General features: G+C 39.2%; 1 protein-coding gene across 8 annotated transcripts in view; it reads left to right on the top strand.

The window, feature by feature from the left end:
* BEGAIN (brain enriched guanylate kinase associated) overlaps window positions 1-18,449 on the top strand; it is a 158,331-nt gene that overhangs the window by 68,822 nt on the left and 71,060 nt on the right. Inside the window, exon 3 of one of the 8 annotated variants that reach the window (XM_066188815.1) lies at window positions 16,573-16,662. The exons of 6 other annotated variants lie outside the window; for them this stretch is intronic. In XM_066188815.1, coding sequence (XP_066044912.1) covers window positions 16,573-16,662 — 90 coding nt within the window. Of the gene's footprint in view, window positions 1-16,572; window positions 16,663-18,449 lie in introns of those variants that run through there. One more of the 8 variants, XM_066188813.1, reaches the window with a different exon arrangement.

Raw genomic sequence — 18,449 nt, 5'->3', positions numbered from 1 at the left:
GTCCCCAGAAAATGCTATAGGGAGTCAATGCTGGGAGAGAGTTTCATTTCCTTGGGGTCATTCCCCGTAGTCCATCTGTACCAGGTAACCTGAAGTCAGAGCCTCCAAGTAGAGCACTCCCATGGCCCATTGCTGTCATCACAGTCTGAATTTGGTTGCCATATGTGCTGCTGGGAGCATATCCCAAGAACATTTCAACTGTGTTCAACTCCCCACAGCTGGGGTGGTTCACCTGCCAGCTCCTTATTTGTCTTTCCTGAGGCTACCCATGATTTTCCATCTTCTAAATTAGTGGGACTGTCCATTTTAAGCAAAAGCTGCTGTATTTCTTATTGACAATTAAATTCAATTTACATAAAAGGGAACAAATTGTTCTCCATTTATTATTCTGAGCTGCAGTAGACACACTAATTTTAGAGTACATAGTTTTTATTGACACACAAGGCTTATTTCTTTATTCATTTATGAATAAGAAAGGTTGGTTTCTTTATTCATTTATGTTGTGTTTGACATACACTAGCAGGCCTGAACAAAATGAATTACTATAAAAATAAGAAAAAATCATTTCAACACCATCAAGTGGGCTCAATAAATCCAAACAACTGCATTTGCTTTGCATTTACTTTTCTTTTTTCCCTTTCATTATGCATTTACCTTGTCAGGTCCAAATGAACAGAAAAGTGTTGGGATACATACGAAAAATTGCTGCCTACCCTAAAAGAATGAACCTTGTATTCATAGAAATCTAGAGAGGCCTCAGCTTATTTTAAATCCCTTTTCTGACTTGCACTGCCATCATTCAACTTCATTTGAAAGTGGGAAATGGAAATGGAATGTATTGTTAATTGTAATCAGATTGACATCAACTTGCTAAGAATGATTTCAACAAATTAATGTCCTCTAAAAAAGTGCAGAGTTGGAAAAAGCTTGTGATTGAACATCAGTACAGTGAGGATAGAAAAATCTATTAATACTTTTACACTACCCATGGGAGTTAATCTAAAAGCAAGACTTGACTGAAATGAAAGGCTTTTTCACACCAGGATGTGAAACCCTTACAAAATGGAAATTATTTGCTTATCTTATTTTCCTTAACACTTAATGAAATGTTGCCCTAACTTTGCCTGCTTTTCTGAGTTTGCATTTTGTTCTCACACAGCTTCAAGAAAACAATGTATATTTTTAGAATTTATCTTTTTGTTTACATGTTTCTCCTCTGGGAGGAGAAAGGTGACTGATGGTGGTCTTCACCAATGAGGTCAAAGAGGTGGCAACCTATGTAGCCAATCTTGTGCCTTCGGAAAGAATTGTGTATAAGATGGAGTCAGAAAATTAAAGATAGAACTTTCCCGCTGACCTTCTTGCTGCCTGCCTCATTCTTTCGTGTCCCAAAGTGTGACAATGAAATATCTAGTGAAAGTTGAAGTGGTCATACAGCTTTTTACAGGGTGTGCAGGACTCACATTAGTTTTAGTGACTTATTCCCACTTTTAATACTGATACTCAATATACTAAGTCTTTATAACTCATGCTATAAACCAGAAATGTGCACAGCTACCTGAACACATCACTAGCTAACCTTAATTTTTTTTTCTTTTTCTTCCTCAGTTTCCCATTTCTATAGCCTTATTCTGGTCTAATTGTCCAAGACAAATGGTTGCTTGCTGTTATTCTGAAGTATACTGAGAGTGAAAAACAATCGAAAGGGACCAGCTGTCAGAACTTTCTAATATGTGAGGGATTTTTACTAACTCATGTTTGAATAATGAGGTGATAAAGATGATCATCTGCCAGGATTTGTCTTCAGGAGTCAGAAGGTAGCAGATTATGGGTCTGCCAGTTTATAAATACATAATCAATTAGTAAGCAGCCAGCTAAGAGCATAAAAATCCTGTCATATAATGAGATATTACTATTAACGTTTAACTTTGGCCACAGGTTTGGCCAGAGAATTCACATGAAACCAAAGCAGAAACCCCAAATTCCCACTGGCTCTTCAATATTAACTACAGCAGGGCAAAAACTAATCCTAAGGTATTAAAATGTGCCTTTAAGACAAAGCCTATTAAAGAGAAAATGTAGAGTTTTATTGTTAGACTCCTACAGAGCTTTCCCAGATGTCAGGCAGAAATGCAGACACAGGACACTGCTGGCCCCATGCCCTTCCACCCTCCTGCTATCCAAACAGTTTAACTTGTCTGTATTCCCCAGAGTGCAGGAACTGCCATTCCTGTTGCACTGGAACACAGCAAGGAGGAAAAATAGGATTTTAAATTCCCCTTCCATACTCTGATATCAGAGGGTCCATAGGGAAAAGAACAAGTCTAAGTCTTATCAGAAAAAGGCCAAGAAATACAGTTAGTGAGTGTGCTTTGGCCCTCTTGCCAAGATGTCTGGAGCTGTTGAAAGTGGATTACATGTAAACAAGACAGGAACAAGATACTGGGCATTAGACCGTGAAAGGATGTCACTTCTCAGCAAAGAGGTAGTTGCCAGTAGGAAGTTCAGGGATGATGCCAAAATACACTTTGCAAAGGAGAAAGAGAGTGAGAAAAGAAAGATTCTGTTAGAACAAGCTATAACTGGATATTCCTGTGAGTATTCAAGAAGATTGCTCATCTAAAAGTGTAATGCAGCTGCCAGGATCAAGCCTAAGTCTTCCAGTAGCAAAGGAGGAATGCAGTTTCTTTCTGAAAGACCATAGATTGAGAGAAAGTGACTAGCAGCTGCTGAAATAAGTAACAAAACACACTATCATCTATGCTCAGAGGCAAAAAAATAGAAAAAAAAATACATTGTAGAAAAATTCTGAATTCTAATACCAAGGGCTCAGATGTTCACTAGTTGCAATAGTGCAGTGGTTAGCAGTGAGTTAGAGCAGATGGTCAAGGTTGTCAGCCTTCCTGCAGAATAGCTACTGCTAAGGCAGTACAGAAATTCCAGTACTTTCTGTGATCTTGTTCTGCACACATGCAATATAAAGACCTGAGAAAGTTAAACCGCTTAATTTTATAATCTCAGTTCTCATTATGCAGAGGAAATCAAAGGGATGTTAGGAATGAGCAATGTACAAGCAAGACCGGTGAAGCTGAGGGGAGGTAGCCTTTCAGCTCCCAAAATTCTTTCTATTAAGCAAGGAGAACATGTCAGATCAAAAAGAAAACACAAACTGTTCTGAATAAACTATCTTGATAATTGAGGACTTGCTGTTTTCTCACATGAGCTATCTTTATTTAGTGCTTCTTTCTCCCACAAACACTTCCTCTCTCATCTCACATTCCCAGAGGTCCCTTGCAGACTATAACATTATTAAGTAGTCACTAGCTTCTGCAAATACCACCCAGCAGATGGGGGCTGGGGAGGACTGCTTACCTCATCATCAAGTGCTACCCAACTCCTGGCATTTGCATTAGCTCAGCTGTGGTGTCTGTTTATCAGGCTTGATGCTTTCTCCAATTCAGAAGTCAAGCAAGAGACAATCCTTTAATCTACCCTGCTTTAATGCAATAACTTCTATATTTGTAGAAGCCAAGAGTTTCTTGGTCTGGAGCTGGCAGGATCCTAAAGCTGTTATTTTGCAGAGACAAACCCCATTACTCAGCTGCTAAGCAGTTGCACATTCCTGGCAAAGGAGATGATGATACCTTTTAGCAGGGACCGGGGGAGAGTTAGAGGCTCTAAAATTACATGAGAGTAAAGCAAGTACGATCAGCTATTTACAGGCTCTCTTGACATCTGCAGCCCTAAAAGATTTGGCTGAATAGGCCACATGATAATCTTCCAACTCCTTGAGGACTGGCCCAGAGTTTCAGTATCCTTCAGGGAGGCATTAGAACATTACCCTTTGACTGAGCTGGTAATTTGACTTTTATTTGCTCATGACCAGTAAGGTTTGCACATGCAGGAAACAGATTCCTCTGTATCTTAGCCCCACTACCAAACTGCAAATTCTGCTTTTCTGGCTTCCTCCATATTTTGGGTTTTCTTGTTTGAGGGGACCAGCTCCCAGACCAGACCTTCTGGTTTCCCTGTTTGTACCATAACAAGCTAACACTGTTGCAAACTTCAGGCCCAATTAACCATCAGCTGCGCTTGGCATCCAAGTCCAAAGGAATGTGTTAAAATTTAAATTGTTTGAAGAGCCTAGTTAGCATTAGTGTACTGCACCTAAAGTACACATGCTTGCTCTTTCTGCTGCCTGAGCCAAATTGTATTCTGGGCACAAAATACAGGCATGGCACTGCTTCCAGAACTGATCCCTGGCTCCAGAGGTGACTTTTAGACATCCTGAAAAAGGAACCCAGAGTCCTTAAACAGCTGAAGAGAGAAATACAATGTAGTTAGGAAGAGGAGAGATACAGAAGTGATTTTTGTTTTAAATTTTTGCTTCTTTTCTTGCTGGCTTCATGACTTTGTATTCCTGGTAATCCAGTGCCAAGTCTCGAGTGGAAGGCATGAAAATCTGTGCTGATAGCCACCTAGCAAGGATATATCCTGGGAAAAGTAGAAACAACACTAAGGTCTTCAGTTTGAAATAAACCAGTGCTCCTTCTGCTCAGATCACTGAAAGTGCGGGATATGGACCACTACAAGTGGGTGTTTAAAATAAGAGATCACAGCTGCTGAGCTCTGTGCTAACTCTGTACTGCCCATCCCTGTGGGGTAGGGGGATTTGAAGCACCATGAATAGGTCAAGCTCCACCGAGGACCTGTATCTCTTGCCTTGCAGAGAAATCTCAGTAGTGCTGGGGAGCCTGGCCACTTGTCCCCAGGCAGATCAGTGTCTGCACAATGTCCCAGGGCACTCCAGAACCCCAAATTCTGTGTGTCTGTGGGACTGGTTAGAGAGAACAATTTTTCTGTATTCATAGCTTGAAAACGGGACCTGCACTTCAGCCAAGTATTGTTTCTGAGCCTGTCCCACTTTTAGTGCTCAATGAGCACTACTAAATACACCCTTTGAGAGGTGTATTCCGTATGATCAGATTCTCACCATTACACGTTCTGCATTTCTGTTTCTCTAGTTTTAACAGTATCCATGACTTAGCTGTTATCCTAGGCAGACATTGTCTACACTGAATAAAGCAGTCTCATGCCCGTGACTCACTGATGTACATCTGGATGAAAATTGAGTCTGTTTTCTGCCACACAGCCTGTTCTGGCAAGAGAAAGTTTGAAGAACCACATGACAGGAGTTAGCCAGGCGGTAATAAGCCTCACCTGAACATATACATCTTTTAATTGCTTAAATGAGACATGTTCCACAACAGCTAAGGTTTTGGGGTTTTTTTAAAGGAGATAATTCATTCCATTCATAATAGATTTAATTGTGCTCTGATTGCTCACACCTGGCAATTTTGTTTTGTGGCACTTTTTTTTTTTTCCCCAAAGCACTTTCAAAGCATAGGATGGGCCTTGAGCCAGGTATAGTAGATGTTTCAAGCCCTGAAATAAATGGAATGGGATTTGCAGAGCCAGCTTTAGACATAGACAAAGTGTGCAGTTGCTGGGGCAGCTGCCTGCTTTGCTTCTGCCAGAGACCTGCCTCTGCTATTGCCAAAGGAAAGGATGCTCTAAGTAGAGTAAACACCCTTGCTCATCCTTCTTGCAAACAGAAGTGGTCAAGGCCCCTTGTCCTGGCACAAGCACGTCACCATGCCTTCTTCTCCACAGCCCTGCCATCTCCCTCAACAGAACTCATGCACAGGGTAGTGAAATTCTGCATTTCCTTTGCCTCTGAGTCAGCTCTGTTTCCTGCATTATTCTGGATTCGGATGTTTCATTGATATTTTTCTGGTTTGAATTGGTATGCATGACAATGGAATAATTTTGAAATCTCCCCATTAGCTATTCTGAAATACAACACTGAACAGATCTCAGAGTAATTGGGATTTTTTAACACACCTTGAGGCTGCCATCCCTTGGATGCTTTTTTAGACTTTTTTTTTTGTTGTTTTCTCAAAAGATCCTCCTTTAAACTGACCCCACCAGAATCTTCCTCTCAGTTTTTCTTTTTACACTTGAGGTCCCATCCTGAGATAAGGATTTATTATGCTGCATGTTGTTCTCCAACAATCCTAAGAGATTTCCTCTCCCTCAATAAACTCAAACTTAAAATGGAGAAGAAGGAAAAGGGTAGGGGAGCAAGTAAAGCAACAGAAAAGTGACCTGTTTTTCTCTATATTGGGAGCTGTATTGTTTATTTGGCATACCCAAGGGTCCAATATAACCGTGCCTGGCATAGAGAAGTGCCTGCAAAATGAATGTAGTGTACCCTAAGACAACAGAAAATCTGTGCAGTATCATGGAAGGCACGTAAAGGTAGAAAGAATCAATTCAAATAGCCCCACGGAGTGAAAGATGGACTGAGACAACCTGCATGGATACACGAGGGGTAAACTTCATGCCAGCTAGCCCAGGCAATTTCACTGAATTATTTTACCGGAAGTACAGTCACTGATGAATAAATTCTTCAATAAAATCAGAATTTGGCAAAAATAGTCTAAATCTGTGGTGGCAAGCAGAAGAGGAAGCCCTGACTGGGTTTCTGAGGAGTCAGAAAAACACTTTCTGAAGTCTAATCTCTCTTGTTTTAATTAATTCCTTCTTCTAACCGATCAAAATGTAACATAAAAATAGCTCAGATTATACTCTAGGGCAGTTGTTTACATGCATATTTACCAATTCTCCAGTGAGCAGATTTCTGAAGCAGATCACTCACTGCTTAATTTTCTCAGCAAAAGGAACACAAAAATATATCCACAGTGAAAGCACCCATGCTCTTCAGGGGTAAAAGATAAGGGTAGCAATAGTCAAATCAGAAGCAAAATCTAAAAAGATGTAAAATACTCATCTTGTCTATTGATTTTAAGCTGCCTGGAAGCACCTCCTGGGAATGTTTCTCTAGATATTATCTCTGTAATCATAGTATTCTCAATTGTAAATTCAACTGCTCTGTAGCAGAGCATTCATATTGTAAACACATAAAAGTGTTGAACTGATAAATGCATTGCTAGCAGAGATCAAATGACAAATTCATTAGCTGAATCAGGTTCTGAAAGGTAGGACTGTTTTTTTCAATGACATTTCTTCCATTTCTGCCTCCAGTCACTGGCAGTACTAATATGGTGCCTGGTTCTGTTCCCCCACAAGCACCAATTACTGAAGGGAGTGACATCTGGAAGGGCTGAGATCCATTGTTAGAAAATGTCTATTGACAACAGACTTTTTGTGAAAAATCAGCTTAGGAAAAAAGACATTTAGGAACCTGGATATTTGGGGACAGTGCATTTACACGCAACCATATACTCCATCTTCTAAGGGGTTATTTATCTGCTACTCTTCTTGAAAGGCTGTTTCAGAATCATATGCTGTCATTAGAAATCTTCAAAATTCCAGTAGAAAATGTAATCATGATCAGTTTTATCTTAAGCCATCACTTTTCTTTAGAGGGAATAATTTTTGCCCCTCCCTATTACATTTACAATATCAGCTGTATCACCAATCAGTTTTTCTTTTTTAAGACTGATCTAAACAAACTTTACTTTGAGCTTGTTTTCTAAGATGACCCAGGTCTCAGAAAAGCCCTTTTCTGTTTATCTCTCCCAGACTGAATCTCTTTCTTGAAAAAGGGTGAAATTCTGCACAATGGTCCCAAAACCATCACTGCCCCTTTCCCCAGCATGCCAACGGTCCTTCTCTTGCTGAAACACACCATAGTTTGCTGGAGCTGCTTTGAAAACAGATCTTTAGCCTAAAAGCCCTTTTAGCACTGCATTCAGTGACTAAATGAAAGTTACTGAGCCACCAGATATAATTTAGGATACCTCTTTACAGTATGGTATGTTTCAGTCTCAAGTGTTAGCCTTATTCTACTTACCATGTAAAATGTGTGTGATTTTGTGATTTTAAAGGGATATCTTGTAATTATTATATTCTCTGGAGGTACCAGGCGTAGATTGCTGGAACTCTGAAAGCACAGACCAGTCTTTGCACAAAAGACCTTCTATTCTCAGTAAAGATAATCCTACTCTATACTCAGTATGATTTTATTCACACATTCACATCCCCCTACTTAAAACCATCACAGCAGATTTTGGAAAAGGTATGAAATATAAATACAAGCACAGTTGATGTATGCAGTAAGCACAGCCACATATTTAGAAAAGACCTCTTACATAGTGCATTCCTAGATGACAAAATGAGTCAGTGATTATCTAAAGCTCCCAAACTTAGAGGCTCCAAGGAAGACTGTTGAAAAATGGGGGAAAAGGAAAATTACACTGGCAATAGAGAATTTAGAAGGTAGATTTTAATACATTGCTAATTTATGCAGCTGATACCTTAAGTGTCTTAATATTCCAAAACAGGAAACTAAAAGATCTTTTCAAATTCAACTCCTTAAGGTTGATAAAGAGTCACACATAGACAAAGAAATCTTTTCAACATGATACTTACTGACAGCTACCCCATAATGTTCTCCACGTTGAAACAAAGCTTTAAGTGCCCTCAGAGAGGGCAGCTGGAGTGTTGTAAAGATTGCCTGAAGTAATACCATTTAAAAAGGGTGAAAAAAAAAAAAAAGGTTCTGCTGCTGGGACACTGGAACAAAGCATTTCTGATAGAGAAAAGGTAGGGGGGAAATGATTCGTGATGGCCTAATTGCATTAGAAACAACTCTTATTCAGCTAGTTGAAGAAAAGAACCCAATGTAAATGAAGGAAAGAACAGCCCTTAGGTCAATGTGATATTTGTTTTTCCTGCATGAGAAAAACCATTCCTCATGAAAACTGTTTCCTGCCATTATGCAAAAACTCATCACAAAAATAAATGCCTCAGAGAAGCTGTTGTGTATTATCACTGGCAGCATTGGAGAGCCACTGCTGATACTGACCCTTCAGGAAACATTTAAAGCACATTAGCAGGTATACTTCCCATGGGAAGTCTCCACAAACAGCAGGTATATTTTGGCACCTATACAATGCATTTATGGCTATTGCTTCCCACTGGAAATAACAAAATGCTAGCTATATATACATATATATATATATATATATATATATATATATATATATATATATACAAGCTATCAGCTGTCATTGAATTATATTGCAAGGATGATCTCTAACCCTGAAAAGAATGACTGTTTTTATTTTAAAGCAATGGTTTATAAGTTTTGGGACAGTAAAGCTGATGTTTTTCACAATATGCAGATGATCAACTTCTCAAGAAGACTCAAAATGAAATATTATTAACAATTTATGATTATTTCCATGCAGATACTGAATGACTAATTCCTATCATATTTTTCTGCAGTTGCAGGAGGGAGTGTTTCTGCACCTGTTTCTCTTTTTCTCCTGCAAATCTAATAGTCAGTAACATTGTACTCAGCCAGCTATTAAATTTCAGATCTAATAGTATATTTCGTGCATTTAAAGACTGACAAAATGTGAAGTCATATAGCCACAATATAATGCCACAGAGATCAAGAAAAGTGATCACCAAGCATGCAAAGCTTCACAGTCTTGGATTTTGTTGCAATTACCCACTAGATCAAAGCCAATATTGGATATTCATATAGAAACTAGATTACCTCATTAATGCAATAAAGCAAAAGTTTGGCAAAATGTGAGCTGTTTCCACAGACACTTTTAAGAGCTTAAACCTGTTGTTAATTAGAAATTTATGAAAACTGATTAGCTTCTGTTATCATACAGAAAGTCATATTAGCATTTTGAGAACAGAAAGTTCATTTTTTCATTAGTCATAAATCCCTATATTTTGTTCATACACCTCTAGTGAACTGATTGCCTTGGGTCTCAATGAAATATAATTTGTGTTTTGGCAACACAATTTTTGAAAGCATCAACAAACAAAATTAAACATTGCAAATAGTTCCAATTCTACCACAACTGCTCTGACAACCAGCCTAATAGAGTAATAATTATTCATTCACATATTTATAGGCTAAGTATGGCAGTTCAAAGCCTTTATGTACTATTTTCCTCATATATTTCTTGAAAATAGTGGATTCAAAGTGTGAAGATACATATACATACACATATGTGTATGCATATTCATACACGTTTACTTCACATAAGGCCACCCCCATGGTTTGACAAATATAGGTGGATAAATAGGTAGGAAAGGGAGATGTGATGACCCAGCAGCATTACCAATCACTGAGACCACCCAAAATTTTCAACTGACAGATTTCTTAATGCTTTGCAAAATTTTGACTGCATTAATGGGAATGGTGCGTGCCACATTTCTGTGTTAAAATGCCTCAGCTATTTCAAAAAATATAAATAAGAAAAAAGAGGTGTGTTTACTCATAGGAAAAAAGAAAAAAAATCCAATTACTTTCTTCATTAAGAAGACCTCAACCAGCCTGCTTTGTAGCTGGTACCTAAAATATTCCAAGGAGCTTTCCAGAGTTTCAGGAATTTGCGTTATAATTAGCACAGGCTTGCCAAGGTGGTGAAAAGGGGAATCTCAATCCATCCCAGTCCCACCAGTTTGATGTCAGTGCCATTAACAGAGGAATCACGTGTGAGTAGGAGGTCTTCTGAAAAGCAGCACAGAAGAATTCCAGACCCTGCAGCCAGCAGTTTGGCTTTAACATGGGGCCAGCTTAAATACCTCTGTGAGGAATAAAGAAGGCACTATTTTATATGTTGCCATCAACATGGATGGCAGAATCCAGTGCACCCTCAGCGCATTTGCTGACAACGCCAAGCTGTGCAGCGAGGTTGGCACACTTGAGGGGAGCAATGGCCTCCAGAGGGACCTGGACCAGCCTCAGAGCTGGGAGGTGGGCCCAAACCTCATGAAGTACAACAGGGCCAAGAGCAAGGTGCTGCTTATGGATGATGGCAATCCCAAGGACAAATACAGGCGGGGCGGAGTGTGGGAACCCTAAAAGCCCCTCAGGGAATTTTCCAGGCTCTGGCCTGGAAAGATTTACTATAGAGTTTCCTTGCCTAGGCTGAAAGAGAGGATTTCCCTCATGGTGCCCTGCAGAACTGCTGCCAATCTACCTTAGATTGCTTCCCCCATTGGGCACCTAACCCTGCCCTCCCCAGTTGTTCATCCCTCAGCCTCCCTATAGGTTTGCTAGATTAAAATACTAGGAATAAATTCTTTTCTGTGGGAGTGGTGAAGCTCAGGTCCAAAGAAGTTATGGGTACCTCATCCCTGGCACTGCTCAAGGCCAGATAGGATGGGCCTCTGAGCAGCCTTGCCTAGTGGAAGGTGTCCCAGGCCATGGCAGGGGAGTTTAAACTAGATGATCTTTAAGGTCTCTTCCAACCAAAACCGTTCTGTAGTTCTATGATTTTATAAACTTTCAAAGTTCTGCACTTCAAAAGCATTAGTTTTTAAACCAAATCTCACATAGGTTTGGTGTCAGTCAAGTGTTCTTGATCCTAGAGTTTCAAGACAAAGACTTCCTCCCTACCTTTATGGCAGGTGGCGGTTTTTTAGTGTCTGTCTTCCCAAGAGGGCACATGGAAGTGGTCTCTTACCAAGAGCAGCAGGTGATGAACCAAGAGGAGCTAGTGGCCATACTACAAGAAACTTCTAATTTGGGGATTGAACTGATGGACAAATGAAGAGAAGCCATGGCAGGGTCTTTTTAGAGGCAAAAATAAAGACAAGAAATAGGATAAGTGAAAAAAAGTGGAGGTTTTTGCTTAGTCAGAAAGTTACTGAGAGGTGTGGAAGACTTTTTCAGAGAAAAAACCCTCTCCTAAAATGTGTCAAATTGAGCTGCAGAGCAACATCTCTGTGTCCCTATACTGTCATAAAATAGGTATTAACTTCACTGATTACAGGTATCCTCATCTTCCTCCCTTTTCTGCTTCATGGACATTCCCAGCCTCACACACTCTGTTGGCATCTGGGACTGCACTGCAGAGCTATTGGTCCAGTCCCAGCAAAATACCCCAACTGGTGGAATGTATGCTTCCATAGGACCCTGTTTTTCAACTAGGGAGTTATAATTAAAATATTCATTAAGATACATTGTTGCAGTCCGTGCAGCAGTTTTGCACTATTTAATGCTGTGGTCATGGATAGTTCTGGTAACTCCAGGAATAGAACTACCACCCCCTCAGAGAAAATGGTTTGACATTTTTATTAGCTTCACCCTTTGTTCCATGGAGATGACAGCCAGTTACCTACCCTGGCATGACTGGTAGGAAAGTAGGTAGAAGGAAAGCACAGCTGACAGCATCTTGCAAGCCTGTGATGCTAAATCAGCATCAGTGCCACGTGCCTTCTCCAAGAGGACGGGATGTAGAGGTAGAGTCGTGACAGTATGTTCTAAGGTGCCCCTGTGGTTCTCCCAGTTTGCTCTGTCAATGTTTCATCTCAGGTTATTAGTATTTGTAAAAGCATGCCCTTAAAATAGCTTCATGGTGTTAATAGGAGCAAAAATAGCGGTTCTTGCTCTTAAGTTGTTCGTAGAGGGGTAAAATAGGGATAAATTGGGCAAGTACAGAAATCATAATAGCACAACCCACTTCAAAGGTGACTTTCAAATCCCCTTCGTGTCTCAAAACTCACTGACTTAAAGGTAAAATGTAGGCCAGCATACATTCCTTCCTGCTTTACAGAAAATACTTCTCCCTTTAACAGGTGTAAGATTTGGGGTGACTTTTGCTTAAAGACTGGTTAAATCTACTCAGTAAGTCTTCCTCTCAGAAGTGGAACAACCACAAAATTCTCCAACTTTTGAAAACACATTCCAGAAAAATCTTTCAGATTTGCATTTGAAATTTGTAAAATAGACACATGGATTCTCCTGTTGTGAGTTGACCCTGGCTGGACACCAGGTGCCCATCAAAGCTGCCCTGTCACTTCCTTTCTCAACTGGACAGGGAGGGGAGAGAAAATATGAAATGCTCATGTGCTGAGAGATTGCACATCCATCATGAGCCAAACAGACCCCACTTGGGGAAATCAGTTTATCACCAATAAAATCAGAGTAGAATAATGAGAAAATAAAATCTACGTCTAAAAACACCTTCCCCCCTTTCCCTCCTTCACTCTCATCCATCTCCTCCCCTCAAGTGTCACAGGAGGGGAATAGGGGCTGTGGTCACTTGCTGTCTCTGCCACTCCTTCCTCCTCACTGGGAGGACTCTTCACACTCCCTACTCCAGTTTCTCCCTTGGGAAACAGTAGGGGCACAACTCTCACCATGGCACCTGGGCTGCCCATGCTCCAGCTCCTGGGGCACCTCCAGCCCCTCCTTCTGCACTGACCTTGGCATCTGTGGAGTGGCTTCTCTCACATATTCTCACTCCCCTCTTCAGCTGCAGTTTCAGAGACAACTGAAAAAAAACCCGTATTCGCCACCTCTAGAATATGGAGAGGGGAGCATGAGGGGTATTGCATTTATTTTCCAAATCAAATTGTTTCATAAATAGGCATGGCGGTCTGTATGTGTCTATTCCAGGCAGAGTGGATCAATGACCTTCTGGCACCAAAACTGATGAACTGCTAGCTGTTCTCTAGACAGCATTGATCATGTTTTACTGAGAAATGCATGTCTCTTTTCTTTCATATTCTCTATATGTCTGTAAGTAGCGTCTGTGATTATTGCCAGATGAGCCACAGACAATATTTGAAGTAACATACTAATGTTCTAGGACAAGACAAGGAAACACAGACTACTACAATAGTGTGTCCAAATTCCAACCTCCCTTGACACTGGAGTCGGTCTCAATCACATCAGTGAAGTGTAAGTGAAGCTCTAGAGAAAGAAGAGAAAAATTAGTTATTTTATCATGCCTTGGCATAATAAAAAGTAGTTTTAAAATTTGATAATCTGAAAAACTTTATCATTAGGTTGCTCAAGACTGATATCTTTCCTGTGGTAAACTACTAATTGCCTGGAGTGAATATACAATATTTTTTTAAAATAAGCTGATTTCTTATTTGCAATACTTAAAAATTTTTTACTAATATTGTTTCAGAAAGGAAACAACACAGCAACAGAACTGGGAGCTTTTCCCATTTTGTTTCCTTTAAAATTTGCAGTTTCTGTAGACGAAAGTATTTGTCTGTTTAGCTGATTTCTTATTTACCAAGGCTAAAACAATATCCCGTGTAAACTGCAGAGGCTGACAAACTAATTTTTGTGGTTTAATATCACGCAAATAAATCTTACCATTACTAATTATTTTTCGACCTTGCATATGAGAATAGGATTAGACTGACTACAACTGACACTGATTATGTGAGACAGGATGTTATTAAATCCCTTTGGGGAGCTTTTGAAAGATCCACCCCATTTAGAGCAGAGAGCTTTTCTCTGTCTTAGCTCATTTATGGAGCAATTACATGCAACTTGCGACAAAAAAAAGATGTCAGGAAAAACAGTGAACAAACAGCTAAAGTGGAATTTACACCACTCCCATCTCTGTCAAAACATCTCAGAACCTCACAGCCTTAAAATATTATGTCAAGGTTACCTATAGCAAAGCCATTTGCTATATATTAGTAAAAGGTATGAGATAGATTAGATTAAGACTACATGGAGAAGAACTTGTAAAGGATATGAGGGCAACTGAGATTTCTCATTGCTCAAATGGCTTCTTTGCACCAGGAGCCCAAATTTCATTAATTTCGCAGGCTTGAAAAGCCTAATGTTTTCATTAAAGCCATCTCAGGATTTTCAAGTTCTGTTATTTCATTAGAACACTCCTATAGAGGGTTTCTTAGTGAGGTGCAGAGAATTATGCAAAATGCACTGACCTGAAAAGCCTCTGCTCATTCTGGAAACACCTGTGGCTAAATTTCCCTGTTTTGTTTGGTTGGGGTTTTTTTGTTGGGTTTTGGTGTTTTTTTTCAAAATTAAGATTGCTCAGGTGATTTTTAGGAGTACTTTACAATTTTGTACCTAAAAGTATGCAAATAAAAAATGGAGTCAGGGAATTTCCATAACTGTGTTTCTACGACTGACTGCTTTCCTAATATCCATAGCTAAGAATGAAAATGCACAGCGAAGTGCTCCAGAACTGTGTGTATTTAATATGTACACACCTATTGATTAGAGGACATAAAAAAAGCTGTTCAAAATGCATAATCCAAAGTAATACCAACAGTTCGCTGAAGAAACCACAGTACTGAGGTGCTATGCTGCAAAGATTTATTCTCACCCCCAGTTTGATTTCAAAGTTGATATTGCTGTAAATTCATGTGAAGACAACACTTAATGCTTAGGCCTTCACATTTTTTATGTCTTCCTTGTGTGACTTCATATACTGAATCCAAGTCCACTATGGAATGAGTTTAAAGATATTGACATGTTTTTTTCCTTAGGTACAACTCAGTGGTATAACTAAAGTGACATGCTGGAATTCACTAACAGCTTTTCCTCAGAGTGTCTCAAAGACCATCATCTTGCTGCCAGCAGTCCTTGACATGAAGCCAAACCCAGGGCAGACTTAGAGCAGTGGCAAGAGTCTCAGCAGGGTTTTCCTTTCCCATAAACACTAAGACTCCCTGCTGCTCTCATTAGCACTCCTGAGATATATCATGTATGTAATGATGTGCTATGGCCCAGAAGGTCCCTATTTTTCAGTAATCACTGGTAATTGATGGGAAATACTGGAGGGTAGGATTTTCTGCATGTGTAGTGGTTACTGACCACAGGGAAAGTTTATGCAAAGATTCTGGTTCATAAATACAGATATGCTTCCATGAGGAAAACCTGATTTTTAAATAGAGTTTGCCCTTCCAGGAATGTTATGTTGTATTTCTGATACTGCAAAAGAATAAAACAATGCTGTACGACATGTTCTGCATGGCCAAATATTGTAGACCTTACTCAGAATTTACTCAGGAAAAACCACCTTTGACTTCAGTGAAGATTTGCTTGACTAAGGACTGCACAGACTGTTTTGAATCTTACCTGTTGCTAATGTTGGGCAACAGTTCTCCTTGCCAATTTGTCTGCCTCGTCCTTCTCCTGGGCTCAGGATCTGCTTTTGCTGTGTGTTATTCATAGCTTCTATTGCTAGTTCAGATTGCTTCTCTTTGTGCTTTTCTTTCCCAGCAAACATTTTGCAGCTATTGTTCAGCTGGTAGATGAGCACAGAACCTGGTATACAGGACTTGAACCTCAGCCCAGATTCAATTAACACTGTTAAACATGTTCTCACTATGGTGCTCAGAAGGAATTTTGATGACCCTCTTTCAATGAAGCATAAATTTGTTTAAGCTGATGCTTTTAGAATGCAAAAATATAAGGGCTTGGTTCACAAATCTTAAGACCAAATGCCTCTCCAGTAAAATAGATGGAGTAGCACCCATTTAAAGCCATCACAAGGTCAATTGTGAATGCTTATTCTGCCCTACAAAAGTCAGACAAGAAAGTTACTAAATGTGTGTGCTGTAGCATCACAACGTTTTGTAGTTTTAATACTGCTTTAAAGTAAGATATCCTGAATAATAATTAGTACCAAATTATGCCTTCTAATATGAAGCAAATCTAGCTAGGTTATCACTCGTATGTCTTATGAGCCATACCTAGCCATGGTTTATCCTCTATTCATGCTACAGGGTACGAAATTCCTGGGTGCCAACCTGCCTATGGCAACCTAGAATTCTCCAGGGCAGGCTCGCAAAATCTTCACCTACTCTCTGGGACAGGTAACTAATAAGTGATGTTTTGTGAAGTTATGCTTTCTTTCTAACTTTCTGATGTCCATAAAAATGTTTCATTTCTTCATGCTAGTCTGTGGTCTCTCATTGTTCAGTTCCACTGTGTTTTCTGGACTAGGGGAGGAGCAGCAGATCTGTTTGTTTTAGTACTCTAGATGCTTGCCTCAGCCAAGCCTGTAATAATTGCTATTAACATGCATAAAAACTGAAAGTTGTTTAAGAAGCTGCAAAATCCACAGCTGCCTACAACCAGTTAATCTCTTTTTGTACCACAGTTATCTGGGCAGTTCACCCATCTTTCTTAATTGCTGGTATGTATATATATTATCTTTCTTTTATCAGGTTTACATTAATCTTTAGTCTCCTGAGCTAAGGATTTTTCAATGCTATAGGTACAGAATACTGAAAGGATGGGGGAGTCATGACTGATTCTGGTTTACATTTCTACACAGCATGTAGTATAAATTTAAGTAATGACTCAGTTTTCCTTATTTTGCTTAAATTCTCTTTTAATTTTCTTCTGAATGCATCGTCTATTCTTTTTTGCTTGACTTTATTTCAAGAGGCAGGTATATAGAAGAAATTTCATTCCCTAATCCTATACCTTTCAATGACATATGAAATACTGTTATGTATTTATAGTATGACAGTAATTAGGTTAAAAAATAAAGACAGACTAAGCTTCAGACTGGTTCCTGCAGTCTATTGATTTTCTCTGAATAAAACATAATAGTGCGTGAGAAAATTCATCTTAAGAGTGCTGATAGTGTAAGAAAGACATAAGTGAGAATCTTTTGGGTTTTTTTCACATGGTCTACACTCTGTGGAGTGAAAAAACCCAGCAATCTTGGAAAAGTGGTTTGAATTCCTGCTTTTTCAGTCCCCTGGGATTCTGCAGGTACACTCTACTCTTACCTGGGTTTAGAAGATCTTGATGCACGAATAGCTTTGCTCTGCTGCTTGTTCTCAGAAAAATCAAGAGATGACCAGTGAAGGGAAACGTAATTGAGGCATATAAAATTCAGATGTTTGACCCTAATTCCAACTTGGTTGAATATTTGGAAATCCTTTAAAATCAGAACAAATTCACACATCCATGGTGTAATCACTGAGTTTGATCTTACAGTCTGTTTTAAAACGGATGTTCACATGGAATTTCTGAGCCATTTCATAAAAAATAAAAATAAACAGCCATTGAAAAATAATTTTCATTTTCCTACTGGGTTTTTGAAAAGCTCACAAGGATCTAAATTTTTAGAGAAATTTTTGTATTTCCTGAAAGCTGGCTCATTTCTTTCCTGTTGAGTAACTCAGATTTTAATCTCATATTTTCAACATATCTAGACTGTAAAACAATATCTGGAAACCTACTTTCTAGTTATATTGAAAAATACCACCTTGCTGAAGGAACTAATGAAAAACTCAAATGTTTGTTTGGTAAATGAAAAATAGTGGGTATGACAAGTGTCATCATTTACTAAATGTGGACAAGTTCTATTTTATCCAGCCTCATGTACCTTAACCTTTAAAAACTAATGAGAAAGCAGCAGCAGTATCAGCAAGAGAGTTCAAGTAAAACCCTAAATTTTCATTAACCCAGAATGCTGAAGTCGTTCGGTTACTTGCCGTGCCAAAAAAGTATCTTTAAAAAAAAAAAAAAAAAAAAATGGCCTGGGTTTATGTAATCCACATCTCAAGGCACAAGAGGAATTTTTGGGGAAGTCTGGAGTAATGAATCTGTTTCCTCACTCTGTACAGGTCTTTGGGTGCTACAT

Source organism: Chamaea fasciata, unplaced genomic scaffold (genome assembly GCF_029207755.1).
Source record: "Chamaea fasciata isolate MVZ Bird 193981 ecotype frontalis unplaced genomic scaffold, bChaFas1.0.hap1 SCAF_7, whole genome shotgun sequence".
NCBI classification, from domain to species: domain Eukaryota; kingdom Metazoa; phylum Chordata; class Aves; order Passeriformes; family Sylviidae; genus Chamaea; species Chamaea fasciata.
Note: the sequence above shows the minus strand (reverse complement) of the source record. Positions and strands in the feature narration are given on the sequence as shown.